Source organism: Halichoerus grypus, chromosome 10 (assembly GCF_964656455.1).
Source record: "Halichoerus grypus chromosome 10, mHalGry1.hap1.1, whole genome shotgun sequence".
NCBI classification, from domain to species: Eukaryota; Metazoa; Chordata; class Mammalia; order Carnivora; family Phocidae; genus Halichoerus; species Halichoerus grypus.
In genome coordinates this window covers 22,260,737-22,274,212 of record NC_135721.1, presented here as the reverse complement: position 1 = coordinate 22,274,212, position 13,476 = coordinate 22,260,737, and the positions used below count along the sequence as shown (strand labels likewise).

The 13,476-nt window shown below is 55.1% G+C and overlaps 1 protein-coding gene across 1 annotated transcript in view; it reads right to left on the bottom strand.

Moving 5' to 3' along the window:
• Positions 1 to 4,296: 4,296 nt before the first annotated feature.
• The window catches only part of BABAM2 (BRISC and BRCA1 A complex member 2), a 392,539-nt gene continuing 383,359 nt past the window's right edge, over positions 4,297 to 13,476 (bottom strand). The window contains exon 12 of the mRNA XM_036090220.2: positions 4,297 to 4,625. Coding sequence (XP_035946113.1) covers positions 4,562 to 4,625 — 64 coding nt within the window. The 3' untranslated portion in view covers positions 4,297 to 4,561. The remainder of the gene's footprint in view (positions 4,626 to 13,476) is intronic.

The window sequence follows — 13,476 nt, the reverse complement described above, 5'->3', positions numbered from 1 at the left end:
AATGGGGATAATAAGCTACCTCATTTAGTTGTTTTGAGGATTGAAAAAGACAATGTATAAAAAATAGCCAGCATGGAATGTCATTTATAGCTTGATAAGGGTAGCTACTGTCTTTTTTTTTTTTTTTTTTAAGATTTTATTTATTTATTTGAGAGAGAGAATGAGATAGAGAGAGAGAGCATGAGATGGGGGAGGGTCAGAGGGAGAAGCAGACTCCCCGCCGAGCAGGGAGCCCGACGCGGGACTCGATCCTGGGACTCCAGGATCATGACCTGAGCCGAAGGCAGTCGTCTAACCAACTGAGCCACCCAGGCGCCCAAGGGTAGCTACTGTCTTGACCAGCCACCCAGCACCTGTTTCTGTTTGGCATCTGGTCTACCCCCTAACGTTTACTCTACTGACGCTGCACGTAAGCACTATAGACGCATAAACAAAAAGCTGAGGTCTCTTTTCACTTTCATTTTAAAAAGCACTGATGCATTGATGATGCCGTGAACAGCATTAGACGTCATCTGACCACGAGATGATGTTTCTAACATTGGCGCTAAGGAGAACCGTGGGATGGGCCAGTCCCCAGGAACTAGGGCAAGTTCTGGGACTGCGCTATTTATAGGCCCAGGCAAGAGGCAAACCGAGTGTGGTTATTTCTCTACCAAGGCTGGGCCTCCAAAACAAGAGTCTGTGGTCGTCAGGAACCGAAACTGAGTCAGAAGCACAAGTCACCTGTGCCGCTCAGTTTTCCCTGAGAGAGTAGGAGCGGGGTGAACAAGCAGGTCACTGCGGCGTTTGCTCTCCAGCGCTCCCCGAAGCCTGAAGTCCCACCGCCCCAGCCTGGGGGGGGGACGGGTGTGGGGTGGGAACTCCCACAGAGATTTCTCATCTCTCATTCGCTAAAATCCAGGTGACTCGTCGCTTGTCTTCCTAGTCATCCAGAAAGGGTCACTCTTCCAAAGGCCACATTCATTGGCAGGACTTCTTAACAGGGGCATTCTGACTTTTCAGAAAAAGGCCAAAGTCAACATCAGAAAATCATTTTTCTGGTCCGCAGTAATAATAGCCACTATTGATCAAACTTTCCCGTGCGCCAAGCACCCTACTTGGGGCTTTACGTACAGTTGTGATTTTATTCTCAACAACCCTAGGAGGCAGGTATTTACTGCCATTTTACAGGTGAGGAAAATAAAACTGACAGACATTGAGTGAAGACCCGCCCTGGGGTCTACTCACCCCAGCGGGGGCTCCCACAACCACCCTCCCTGCCCTTCCCAGGTCTGCACCCAGTGACTTCACGCTAGTAGCTGGAAATCGGTCACAGTGGGAATATTTACACCGTGGAAACCGGCCAACAGTACGAATCGGGCCCTCCTGTTTTTCTTGTCCTTTTTTAAACTGCTGAAGAACTGTTTGTTAAATATTCGCTAGCCACTAAGTGGGCAGAGCCCGGATTCAAATATAAGTCTCTGTCCTCAAGTTCATGCTCTTTCCAGTTCATTCCCAGGAGCCAAGCGGCTCTCGCGCGCGGAGCCGGGTCCTCAGGCAGCCGAGCGGCTGGGAGAGGGCTCAGCGCTGGCTGTCCAGGTCCCCCCAGGAGGTGCCCAGGTATTATTAGTCAACACATCGGAGTCCTTCTCCTCGTCCGTGCTGAGCCAAAGACTCAGCTGAAATTACACGGGCTGGCTAAGCTGGCGACAGGATTTATGAGGTAATAATAATGTGCTCTCCTATATGGCACTTTTCTTCTTCAAAGCATTTTATAGTCATTTACTAATTAGTCCTGTGCTGCACTCTATGCGGGTACAATGCTCGACGATGGGCTGAACTAGCGAGAAGTGTTTAAAACCACACAGGGGACTGTCACCCTTTACAAGCACCCCTGGCTTCTGTGGCTGGCGGGGTGGCGCTAAAGCTCACAGGTGCGGGTTTTGAATCCGTGACACTGGACACACGAGGCGGCCATTGTCACCTTCCGTTGTTTGGTTGCCTCCTAAGAAAATCGGCCCCAACCCTCGTCCTGCGGTAAGGGGGATGAAAGTCCATTTAAAATGCGTAGAATCCTCACGCTCACAAACCTATACAGAGCACGCCATCCTGCGCTGGCCAAGAACACCGAAGCGTCAGTGTGTTATACGGCCAGGACGTGGACGAACCTGAGCAGTAGCGCCGGGCCCAGAGCCAGGAGCCTGGGCTGAGTCCCAGCTCTGGCGCTGACTGGCTGGTGGCCATGGGTGACTCGCTTCACCTCTCTGATCGCGTTTCCTCATGGGTGGGACGGGGGCCGCACGCCCGCTTGCTTACTTCACAGGTCAGCTGTGAGATGCTCTGAGGTCAGGCGGGTGACAGCCCTTCCCGGTCAGTGTGCCCGCTTTGCAGATGTGTGGGTGTGTCTCCGACGGGCCGGCCGGCCTGAGTGTGTGTGCGCCCTCCGCCCCGGGTCACACTACCCACTACTGCGGCCGTCATGTCTGCCGGGCTATTTGAAATGCCAAGGGTCCAGGCCAGCCACGCGACCTCACCGTCCCCACATCTGCCAACCGCCCTCGGCTGGAACTGGTGCTGGACTCCCCTACTGGGTCTGAACCACACCCTGACGCAGGCAACTCTTGGCTCTGGGGGCCGCGAGCCCCATCCATGCCCCTCCATGGGGGCAGATGGCCACAGCAGTCCTAAGTGACAGTGTCATGGGGTGGAGTGAGGGACGCTTGGCACACAGCTGTGCTGAGGTTGAGTGGGCGGTCGGCTAGCCAGGGGCAGCAGAGGCTCCAGGGTGGTCAGCTGGCTTAGGGCTCAGAGGAATCACCTGGGGAGGGTTATCAAAGTCCCGACGTCCCAGCCCCGACTGGTGAAGAACTGGTTCAGCAGAACTGCAGGGGCGGCCTGAGCAGCAGTGCTCGAGAGCTCCCCAGGGGGGCTCCCGAGGAGCTGAGTCCTTGTACGACACAGAGAAGGGGCTCCCTCTAGGTCACACAGCCGGCTAAGGGCACAGCTGGGACCCAGGGCACTGGACTTTCCTCTGTCATGAGAGTTCCCAAGGTTCCGGGGCAGGGGGCAAAGTACCCACACCGAGTAAGAACCCAGAGCTGGGCAGTCGTCCAGCTGGTAGACAGCAGGGGGGTCTGTCCAAGCTGTTCTGCCTCCTGGGAATATTCCTGGGTGCTGGAGGTTACAGGAAGGAGAGGTAGCCCTCCGTGGTCCCGCCAAGGGCTCTGAGCTGGCTCCCTTTCAGGCTCACACGGTAAAACCGGGTGCCAAGAACCACAAGGGGAACCAAGAGAACGGTGAGAGGCCTGGTAAACCCGACAGGTGCGCCGGGGCTTCACCTCCGCCTGGGAAGGCAGGAGGGCTAGGGAAGCGCACAGGCCAGGCAGGCCAGCTGATCGCTTCTCTCCCCTCTGCGTGCACGTCCCACTTCCCTACGTGGAAAGCCATCAGGATGCAACAGTGCTAAGCAAAACCGTAAGTCTTGTCAAGGGGTCAGCTTGGCTATCCTCAGCCTGTAAGCTAAGGGAAGTCGTGTGATGGTAAGGAGAGGCCTGGCCACCACCTCCAGGTCTGCTCCCAGTTTGCCGGGAGAGTTTCTGTAGCTCTGGGGCCTTACTTCTCTCTGTACACGTAAGGGAGCAGCAGGGGAGAGGGCCGGGGGTAAAAACGAGGGGAGTTCTCAGACCCCGTCTGGCTCTGACAATCCGTAAATACAGGACAAGCGGAACTTCCTCAGGGTGTCTGCCCCTGCTCTGTTTCTGGATGGTGGCAGAGAGGCCTGAGCCCGGATGTCACAGATACGCCAGTGACGGCCCACAAGACCCAACCTCTGTCTTCCAGGTATGATGTGCTCAGGGCTGCAGAAGCCCAAAGAGCGCTCCCATCAGCCTAGCGAGGGCTGAGTGACGTGAGGGAGGGAAGGACGGATTCACTGGCCCATTCAGCAAACTTAATGACTGCCTCCGTGCATACGGCGCACACATGGGGAGCTGTGGGGGGTGCTGGATCCCACGTGCTCCTGAGCACTGGCCGGGGGCCGGCAGGCTGGGTGGCTGAAACCATGCAGGATGGTCAGGTTCGTTCAGGCAGCGCCTTTTCCAATGGAGAGCCGCCCCAAGTGGGAAATGCTGGGGAGTAAAACACACACACACACACACACACACACACACACACACACATACACACACGACACGAGTTTCAGGGAAAAATAAAAGCAAAGGGGGGTTTCATCTTAAGACTTAAACCCGGTCTCAGAGACAAAGGCTTTCCTGGAATAAGGGTGTGTGCATCTGTGATATCTTACTTTCCCTGGAAAAATACTGTGTCAGAATTTGATTTTATTTCTTCCAACTAAGAAGTATACCGAAGGAAACAAAGAGGGAGCGACCAGCCGTGGGGGCTCGAGGATCCAGGTTCGCGCCAGCCCGCTTCAGTCTAGGCTCCAGGCGGGGCGTGCAAAGCTGCTGTGTGTGCAGAACGCTACCGTGAAGGCGTTCCAAGCGGCTTCCAGGAAGCGGCCATATGTGCTGACCCGCATGTGGACACAGCAGTCTGGCTGGCCACCTCTCAAGACTGGTGTTTCCTAGAGCTTTCCATTGGCAAACGCTGCCTCCTGGAACTGAGGGACAAAGGTTTTGAAATAAGCCCTGGTGGGAAAGAGGGGGAGAAAAAAATTGCGGTTAGCACAAACAACTTGAAAAAAAGTGCAACTCAGAGCTTTCAACCTAACTCAGAACAGTTGTTATTTATTGTTCATGCATCTTGGGTTGGATTCCCCTTCCCTGCTGATGCAAAACCCTCTGGATTTTTCCAAGCAGTTCACTTCTGTGCTATCGTGCACAGATCTTTCAAGGGCCTGTATGTAGACCTTCCAGGCTGCCAGGTCCTATTAGATGTCAGTACTCGGGCTCCCTCTGCCTCTCCCAGGCCAAAGACAAGGGCCTGACCCCCGAGACAAGCCAGAGAGTGGCCAAGCCAGCCACCTCGTCGTTTCTTGACCTGAAATATAAAGAGAGCTGTACTCTCCACTCAGTTGGATCCTTGACTTCATACAGACAAAGAGGGTCTAATAAAAAGGATTTCTAAGTGTTCCATGGTCTCCATTTATTTCCAAACATATGTGTAGCTTGGGCTACTGGATAGAAAGCCAGGCTGGGTATCAAGAGAAGCTTCCTTGGCCAGTCACGGACGGGTGACGTGATCTGGGGCAGACCATCGGGCCTTTCTGGCACCCAGATTTGATTCTGTAGAGATGGGCTCCACATTCTACACGGGCCTGCTCTGCCAGGCACGGTATGAGGTGCCAGGGGCTGCCAGGGGACCTGGATGGGGCCCCTGCCAGGCGGGAGATCCCAGTTCAGAGGAGGAGGCAAATACATTGGTAACACCAATCAAGGCGGTAAGGACACGTATGGAGGAACCTCGAGGCGCTGGGCTGGCGAGACCAAGGAAGGTGGAGGAGGAGTAGGCATTATGGGTGTTCTAGGCAAGAAACACGGCAGGGGGGACTGGGGGCAGCGGGCGGCCTGTCGTGAGCTGGGAACTCAAAGCTCTGCAGGAAGACAGCAGGTGAGGTAGAAAGTGGAGGGGCAGGGTGGGCACCCCTTGCCCCTGGTCACCCCGGCTTGTCACCTACTTCTCTCTCCCCTGCACTGGACTCACACGAGGCCAGAGTAGTCACACCTCACTTATCTAGAGTGGCTCACTCAGGACTGTGACATGAACCAGGAAGGGCCACCAAGAGGCCCGGTCATCACCAGTACCACAAAGGCCCCAAACAGGGCTCCTTCAGTGCCGGGGTAAGTACCCCACAGGCCCTGGGGTCCCACTGTGCAGTTACATGGTACCTGACTGCCTGCCCGCTGCCCCAACACCAAGTCAACCGAAACCTCTTCCACATGTCACACCTTCTTCTGGCTTTCATAGCCCTGGCCTCCGCGGGCTCTGGGCAGCATTTACATGCTGACTCCTCTCTCAGGGAGCCGTCCTCCCCAGGTGACATTCCACATCCTGGGTCTACCTCCCTTCTCCTTGCTGTGCCCCCGATGAACTCTCTCTCTGGAACCCTCCTGTCTTGCCCTCCATGCCCCTCATGCGTGGCGCTGTTCTCAGGCTCAGCCCCCTTAGCACAGAACCGCCCCATCTGGGCCTCCGGCCCTCATTTCTCCCCTGAATTTCCATCCCACATTCCAGCCACCTGTGGGACTCTGTGACCTGGATGTCTCTGTAGTTTAAACCAGTGTGCTCCAAATGAAGGGCTCCTCAATATTGTCTTTGAATGTGCTTTGGCCCATTTGTGTTTCTGTACCAGAACCCTGTTTCCACCTCTCCCTAAAGCCCTGTGGTGAATTCATCCTGAAGGTTCTTTCTCTTCCCCCACAATGTCCCTCTACCCTTTGTGACACCCCCTGGCTCCTGGCCTTGTTACCCTTCAACAGAACTGCTGCAGAAGGCTGGTTCTCCTCTGGACACAGGCCGACTTCACCTGTCTGTTGCAACTAAATACATTTTCTTCACGTGTGGGCCTCTGTCACTACCCCGACCAAGACCCTGCATGCACCCGAGACGTGCAGCCTGGCACTCAATGATTTTCACTATCTGGCTCCAACATGTCAAAACTATTGTTTTTGCCCTTCCATTACATTTTTAGGCTCATGCACCCCTCCCTTGAAAAGCTAAGAGAGCTAAGGATCCTCTCCCAGAAAAACTGCAGGTAAGTCCCCCCCACAGCAATGAGGGGATGTCACAGAACCCCCGATGCCCATGCATGGTCCAGGATGCAAGCCCCCCACTCCAATCTGGCCACCCACTCTTCTTCACACATGCCATTTTCCATCTCATGCTCAGGCCAAATGCTCTGGCTCCTATCAAGTCTTCCCTGGTGACCAAGAGGTTCTCTCCCTGCCTATAGACAATCTCTGTGCTTCTCCCGGAGCGTTTGTCACATGCACATATGTGGTACTTGCCAGGCTGCACGGTGGGCCCTAGGAAGCAGGGACCCCACAGGCCAGCCCACGGACAGCACTCAGTGAGACCTAAGTGGCTATCATTAACGTACCTACTGATGGCCGCCGGTTTGCAAGAAGAGTTAAGGCATGTTCATGACATGCTGCTTAAAGTGAGAGAGAGTGGCCTCAGAGAGTGAACAAATGTGGTATTTAGGTACTGAAAAAGAAGAAACAGTCCAGTCTCAAACTTCAAATTATGCCAACAGTTAGAAAGGAAGATAAAGCACCCTCTCCCATCCACATCCTGTTTGACGCGGTCCTGAGCCAGCCAAACCGTGGCCGTCTCTGAGCTCAAAGCCCTTTTCTGTCAGTCCTTATGGCCCGGAGGGACCTCGACGAGGCTCTAAGGGCCACAGCCCTGGAGCGAGGCTGGGCGGGCAAGGGAAGCCCTGAGCTGTGCTTCCCCCGTGAGCAGGGGTGATGAGCCCACCCTGACGGGACGCCTGCACGGGACCGTGTGGGAAGGGACCCTGCCAGCTCCCTGCCACCGCCCACAAGTGCGGGCCACTCATTCCTCCCCCATGTTCCATCTGCGGCTGTTCACCCAGTGACACGCATGCGTTCGCCAGAGGGGAGCCTGGTGGCCCGTCCTCGAGGGTCAGCGACGGACAGGCGGCTGCCAACGTCCACTGCATTTGCTCTGCTGCTTCAAGTATCCTGTGCAGTGTGGCCGACCCCGGCACCCCTGGGCAGGGCGGTGTCCCCTCCCCAAGGTACGAGCTGGCCCCGAAACAGGCACCTGAGCAGGTGCGCACCAGGGCGGGGAGCACCCCCCCCACCTCCGCGCTCTCCGCGCTCAGGCCCAGAGTTGCGCGGCTCCTGAAGCAAATCTCTGATCAGCTCGGTTTTTCCTTAGAAAGTTCTGGGGTAGGGGCTGCAACAGTACCAGCTCCTCAGACCAAAAGGTCTTGGCAAGAGGGAACCTGCTTTAGAGTAAGCTCTCTCCTTCTTCAGAAAGTTCTGAAGTTTCCCGTTCTGCCCTGGGCTTTCCCTGCCATGGCGAGCCGCGTGCCGCCAAGGGGAAGCAGCGCGGAGAAGGGCTGCTGAGAGGCATGAGGCTCCCAGCTGTTGTCAGGGAGTGCTCTCCCCTGGGCTCCTCACGAAGTCGCTTCAGGGAGAGGGAGGAGGGCGAAGGGGAAAATGACACTGGGCTCCCACCCATTTACAGATTTTTTTCTTTATTTTTTCTTTATGTACTGTTTTCATTTATTTCACTCTTTATCAGAGAAAACGGAGACCTGCCCAGGGTATAGCTTGCCAAAGGCACTAGTTATCTGTCACCTTTTAAAAAACTCTTTGACCCAAAGACAGAATGTATGGCAAGCTTTAAAGTGTGGTGGGCGGCGGGTCGGGGAGGGCCAGTCTCCTCACCTCCCGCCCACGGCCAAGACGAGCCAAGGGGAGAGAGGCCCTGAGTCAGTCAAACTCATCATTCTATCTACTCACGCTGGAAGGGAATTTATTTTTAGACCAAATTCGAGCTAAATATGCCTCAGGACAAAATAAGGTTCTGACCGTCTTCACTGGTTGTAGTCCCTCTGCTCCGGGTGTTATAAAATCACAGCTCAGGCCAATCCCAGAGTCTCAGGTGAGAAGAATGAAACTTCAAGAACTGACCCCAGGCCGAAAGCGAAGCTGGGTAGGTTTTCCACGAATTCAGAGCCGGAGTGGCTCTCGGCCAGGCGTCAGCTCCCAGGCACGGCAGGGAGCGAGGTAGACAGACCCCTCCGACCAGGAGTCAGGGAACGGGGTGCTCAGCAGGAAATCTCTCCTCTCTCCAGGCATCAGATTCCTCATGTACCAAGCAGGGAGCTGAGCCTGGTGATCTTGCAGGCCCTGTCGGCTGTGGGCCATGAAGGACAAGGCGGTGAGTGTGGTGTGCTCCCCGGAGCCTGCCACACCTGGGCTCTGGGCCCGGCACTGCTCCTTATTGGTTGTATCACTTGGGCAAGTGACTCACCTCTTTAGCTTTAATTTCTTCAACTATCAAAGGGGAAAAATAACCTTAAATTGCCTCAAAGGGTAATCCTCATGAGGATTAAATGAGATGGTCCAAGTCAGCCTTGGCCTGGTGCCTGGCTTCATAGATGATCAATAGATGTCAACTGTTCCCAAGCTGGGTCTGAGGGCAGAGGCTGTGAGTCTGTGGGAACAGCTACAGCATGTGTGGCTGCAGAAGAGGGAGCCCCTGTGTGGAAGAAGTGGGCCTTGGGTCCCGCCCTCAGTTCATCCTTTCCACCGTGGCTTCTTGGATAACTTGTCAGGAGGCCGTGCGTCTCCTGAAATCCGGGCCAGAGCCGCTAGCGGCACAGCTGGGTCATCGAGGGCTGCACCGTGCGCTGAAGGGCACCTGCAGCCTCTGCTGTCTTCTGCCCAAGCCGTGCCCCTGGGCCAGGCTCTGGTCAAAGGTTTGGTCGGGGAGGGGGCGGCGGCTGGGAACTAGAGGGATGTTTAAGAATCCCGGGGCTCCGGTTGCCCAGGATGGGGGTATCAAAGTGGGCTGGGTCCCCCAAGAGATCTTCTGTTCAGGGCAGTATGTACCGTAAGGGGGAGTCAGTGAGTCAAGTGGAAAGAGTCCTGAAGCATGAACAGAAGACATGGGCTCTAGTCCAGGCTTTGGCTTGTTGTGGCCTCTGGAACTGGGACTCAGTTTCCTCACCTGTAACAGGAAGATTTATACAGACAATCTCTTATGCTTCTAAGATATCCATGTGACCTTGAGCAAGCCACTTAACTTCTCTGCGTCTCGGCTCTTCCTGTGTTAAGTGAGGGCCCTCGGCAAGCCCAGGCGGCAGCAGCGTGGGAAGGCGGTGGTGGTGGCTGTGACCATCCTCGATGCTCTTTCACCAGCAAGACGGGGTCAGCGACGAACCCTGCAGGGCTCTGAGAAGATGTTTAGTGGCACTTTGGGCCGCTCACAACAGGGACAGAAGGTTGGCTCCTCAGCCGTCCCTCTGTCCTGCCACCGCGGGGAGGCGCGATCACACGTTGTTAACAATCAGTGTGTTCTGCAGAAGGGGCTTGGAGACCCTGAAGAGTCTCCATCAGGGACCATCAGGGAAATCCTCAGAGGATTTCAGGGGGAGGCAGTTAGGAACTTTGCCCAAAAAGGCTCATCCACGGGGTTTTCCCCCTGGAACTGTAGTTCCGGATTTATTCAATGGATCTTTACAAAAGAAGAGAGATCCACGAGATCAACATCTGAACATCTGAATGGGTACAACTTTAAGAAAATAAAAGCAAAAACAGGAAATAAAGCCCAAAGAGGCTAGGGACTCCGGAGAAAGGGAAGGAGCGACGCGAAGCTGGTTAAGCATGGCTGGCGCTCCCAGCACGTCGGGTGTGGCAGGAAGCCAGGCTCTCCATTCGCAGGCAAGAAAGCAGAAGCTTTGTGAATTCAGGGAAGGTACCTGCCCAGTGGTACCCTGATCTCAGTGCCACTGCAGTGTGTCTTCCCCCCCCACGGCCACAGAGGAGGGAGCCCCTGTGGCCTAGCTGCCTTTAGCCTCTCTCACTTGGGACTTTTTATTTTACAAAAGCCTAAACAATCAACTTCTTCTGAAACAGAACGCAGTAGTCTTTCTGGAATTCAAAAATCCTTTTCTCTGGGCAATCATGAGATGAGCTCTGTGCTGTTTGCCGGGGTCAGGCCAAAGCGGTGGTGGAGTGGGGGTGGGGCGGGAGAAGCAGTTCAGGGCCACGACCCTCATTGTCAGTAAATCAAGGAAATATAAATCAAGTCAGAATTCATTTTTGCAAATAGAGGCAAGTTCCAAAACATCTAAGGCTCATTTCTTTTTCCCCTTTTCTTCTGCAGCTGTGACTTCCACTGGCACATGCTTTTAATCAGTCATAAGAAAACCGACTGTGGTCTGAAAATCAAAGCCGTCCTGTAAATAGTGTGAGACAAGTCCTGCTAATCATTTCTCTGGGTCTTGCCTTGTCCTCGTTGTCCCGGGCGGCCGCTGTCAATACAGACTCATTTGGGGTTACTCATGTCACAGGGGTCATCCCTATTTTAGTCACCCCTCTTCTCTACCAAGAGACCTGGTTCTACTCCAATGCCCTTCACCCCAAACCCTGCAAAGGCCCCTGTGAAGACTGCCCATCCCACTCTGGGGGCCTTGGTGGGCAAGTGACTGGCACAATGGAAGTTAATTTTGTGGCTGGGCCCCAGGCGACGTCAGCCTGGCTCCTGGTGTGGGCTTCAGGAACAAACAAGTGGCTGTAACTGGTTCCCGTAGTCCGCCCTAAATGTGCCAACCCCTGAGCACGCCTGGTTCATTTTTAGGGGGTCCTAACTTGCCAAACAAGAAAATCAGCACGCCTGAGATGCAAAAGCCCGATAGCTGACCGGGCACGTTGCCTCACATGCTCACAGCCTCAAGCAGCGGCCCTCACCCTCAGCTGGAATCAATCGCCCCTCTGCTGGATTCCAGGGCACACCAGGCCTCCGACCTCAGGCCCAGCCACGGTCTGCCTTGAGTCTGGAATGTTTAGATTGGTGTCTAGACACTGTCTTGTACAGCTCGGGCTCCTCGCCTATAAGACCGCCGACGGCTGGGACCATCGTCCTAGTATGTGTTGAATTAAATCAAATGCTGTTTTAGAAGGACTTCAACAAGCAACCAACCGGGAACCATTTCTAGACATCAAAGTATTGGGATGAAATCTGGCTCCTTCTAAATCATAGGGTATTTTGAAATGCTTACTAAAATGATCAAAATTACCTAGTGGTTCTCTCTCCTGGGCTCTCCAAGGAGGCCCTCTGGAGCCTGGCCAGTTCTTTTGGGCTACAGCAGCTTGCAGCCAGCTTCTGCAACTGCAGGGGCGAGGCCTTGCTCCCAGGGGCTGCAGGTGTCTCTGCCCCCTTGGCATCCCCGGGGGCAGTGTAATGAGAAGGCGGGGGAGAACAGGAGAGATCAGCTGGCCAAGTGACAGGGAGGGACAGGGAGTCCTTACGGGCTCCTGAGCCTCCCCCAGCTGCAGGGCCCCCGCCTTCCACCGGGCTCCATCTCTGTCATATCCCAACCACAGCCACCACACACTCCTTGACGGCAGACCCATGGTCACACTCATCCATCTTTGCGTCCCAGCTTTGCGTCTAGGGCTCAACACATAGCGACTCAATAGATATTTCTCAAACGGAGGTAGACATTTGGCTCAAAGATGTACTTTAGAATTATAAAATTTTGGAACAAAAGGAAATCTCAGAGGTCATATAGTTCAGTCATTACAGGCAAGGGAAAACTGAGGGCCAGAGAAGTTAGTGGTTTTTCTAACACAGCATATGATAATTACAGCTGTTAGCATAGATCGTCTCCACAAATCAAGGGCAGAATTTGGGGATGGTTCATCCTTAGTGCCCAGTGGGGCTCACCTTCCTTTGGGCCTCATGGCAAACGAATGCCAACTTGGTGCAGGAAGGAAGGAAAAAAGGAAGGAAGGCAGGCAGGCCAGCCCCAAGGCTGACCAGAGGCCCTGGAGCTAGGGGCAGAGTCTGGGCCAGTCCTCCCTATCTCATTCCTCTCAGCCTGATGCTATCTCCATCCTGAACCTACTTGATGAGAGGCTGGGAGGAGAGGGTGCCCATGTGGCTACTGAGAAAGGCTGGGCCCCCTGGTAGGGGGGTGGGCTGAGATGATGGGGTATACCTGGCTAGGCGGAAGGCAGACAGTGGGTGTGGGGTGCTAAGGAGGTGGCGCTGCCTGGGACCCCAGAGCAGAGCCACAGCTCTGGGCTCGTCTTGTCTCCCGATCTGCACCTGCCCACCGTGCCTCAGCTGGCAGATGCCTCGGCAGTGGGCACCGCCAGTCTTCTGCTTGCTCTGCCCCGGGCTGCACGAACAGGGGCCGAGCCCTGGCTCCTGCAGATGGCTGAGTGGATGCCAATGGAGGGGCCAAGATCCCTCCACGGGCCCAGCCAGGGCAAGGGCTACTCCTGCGCTCACCTGCGCTGGGGAGAAGCTGATCGCCTGTCTGATGGCCGTGAGTCACTGCCAAGGTCACAGAATACCCTCCTCTCTTAGTCAGCGAAAGGGGAAAAACCAAAGGATAGACCTCAAAGAGGAAGTGCTTAGGGTCCCAGCTGAGCTGGCCGTGCCAAGTGCAGGTTCCAGGACCCAAGTCACACTCCAGTGGGCATTGCCCAAGGCTCCTGCTCAGCCAGGCATCAGCCTCCGCAGAAGAGGGCCAGACCCCCAAAGGACTGGGAAAACGCTTAGGAAATCAACTCTTTGGGGCATAAAACAACCCTGTCCTCCCTAGAGAATCTCCCTGGGGCTTTAAAGTAGTATCTGCCTAAATTTGGGTTCTCCCACTTAGACTCTCAGCATCTGGAGGCTGCAGTTCATGTCTTCCCTGGCAGCTTGGGCCCCTGCCTGCTCCCTGGGTATTCACCCCCACAGCTGGGTGTTCACAGATAGATCCCCCTTGCATACAGGGGGAGGGGCAGCAAGGATGGCCATGGGCCCTCTTCTTTCCATTCTCAT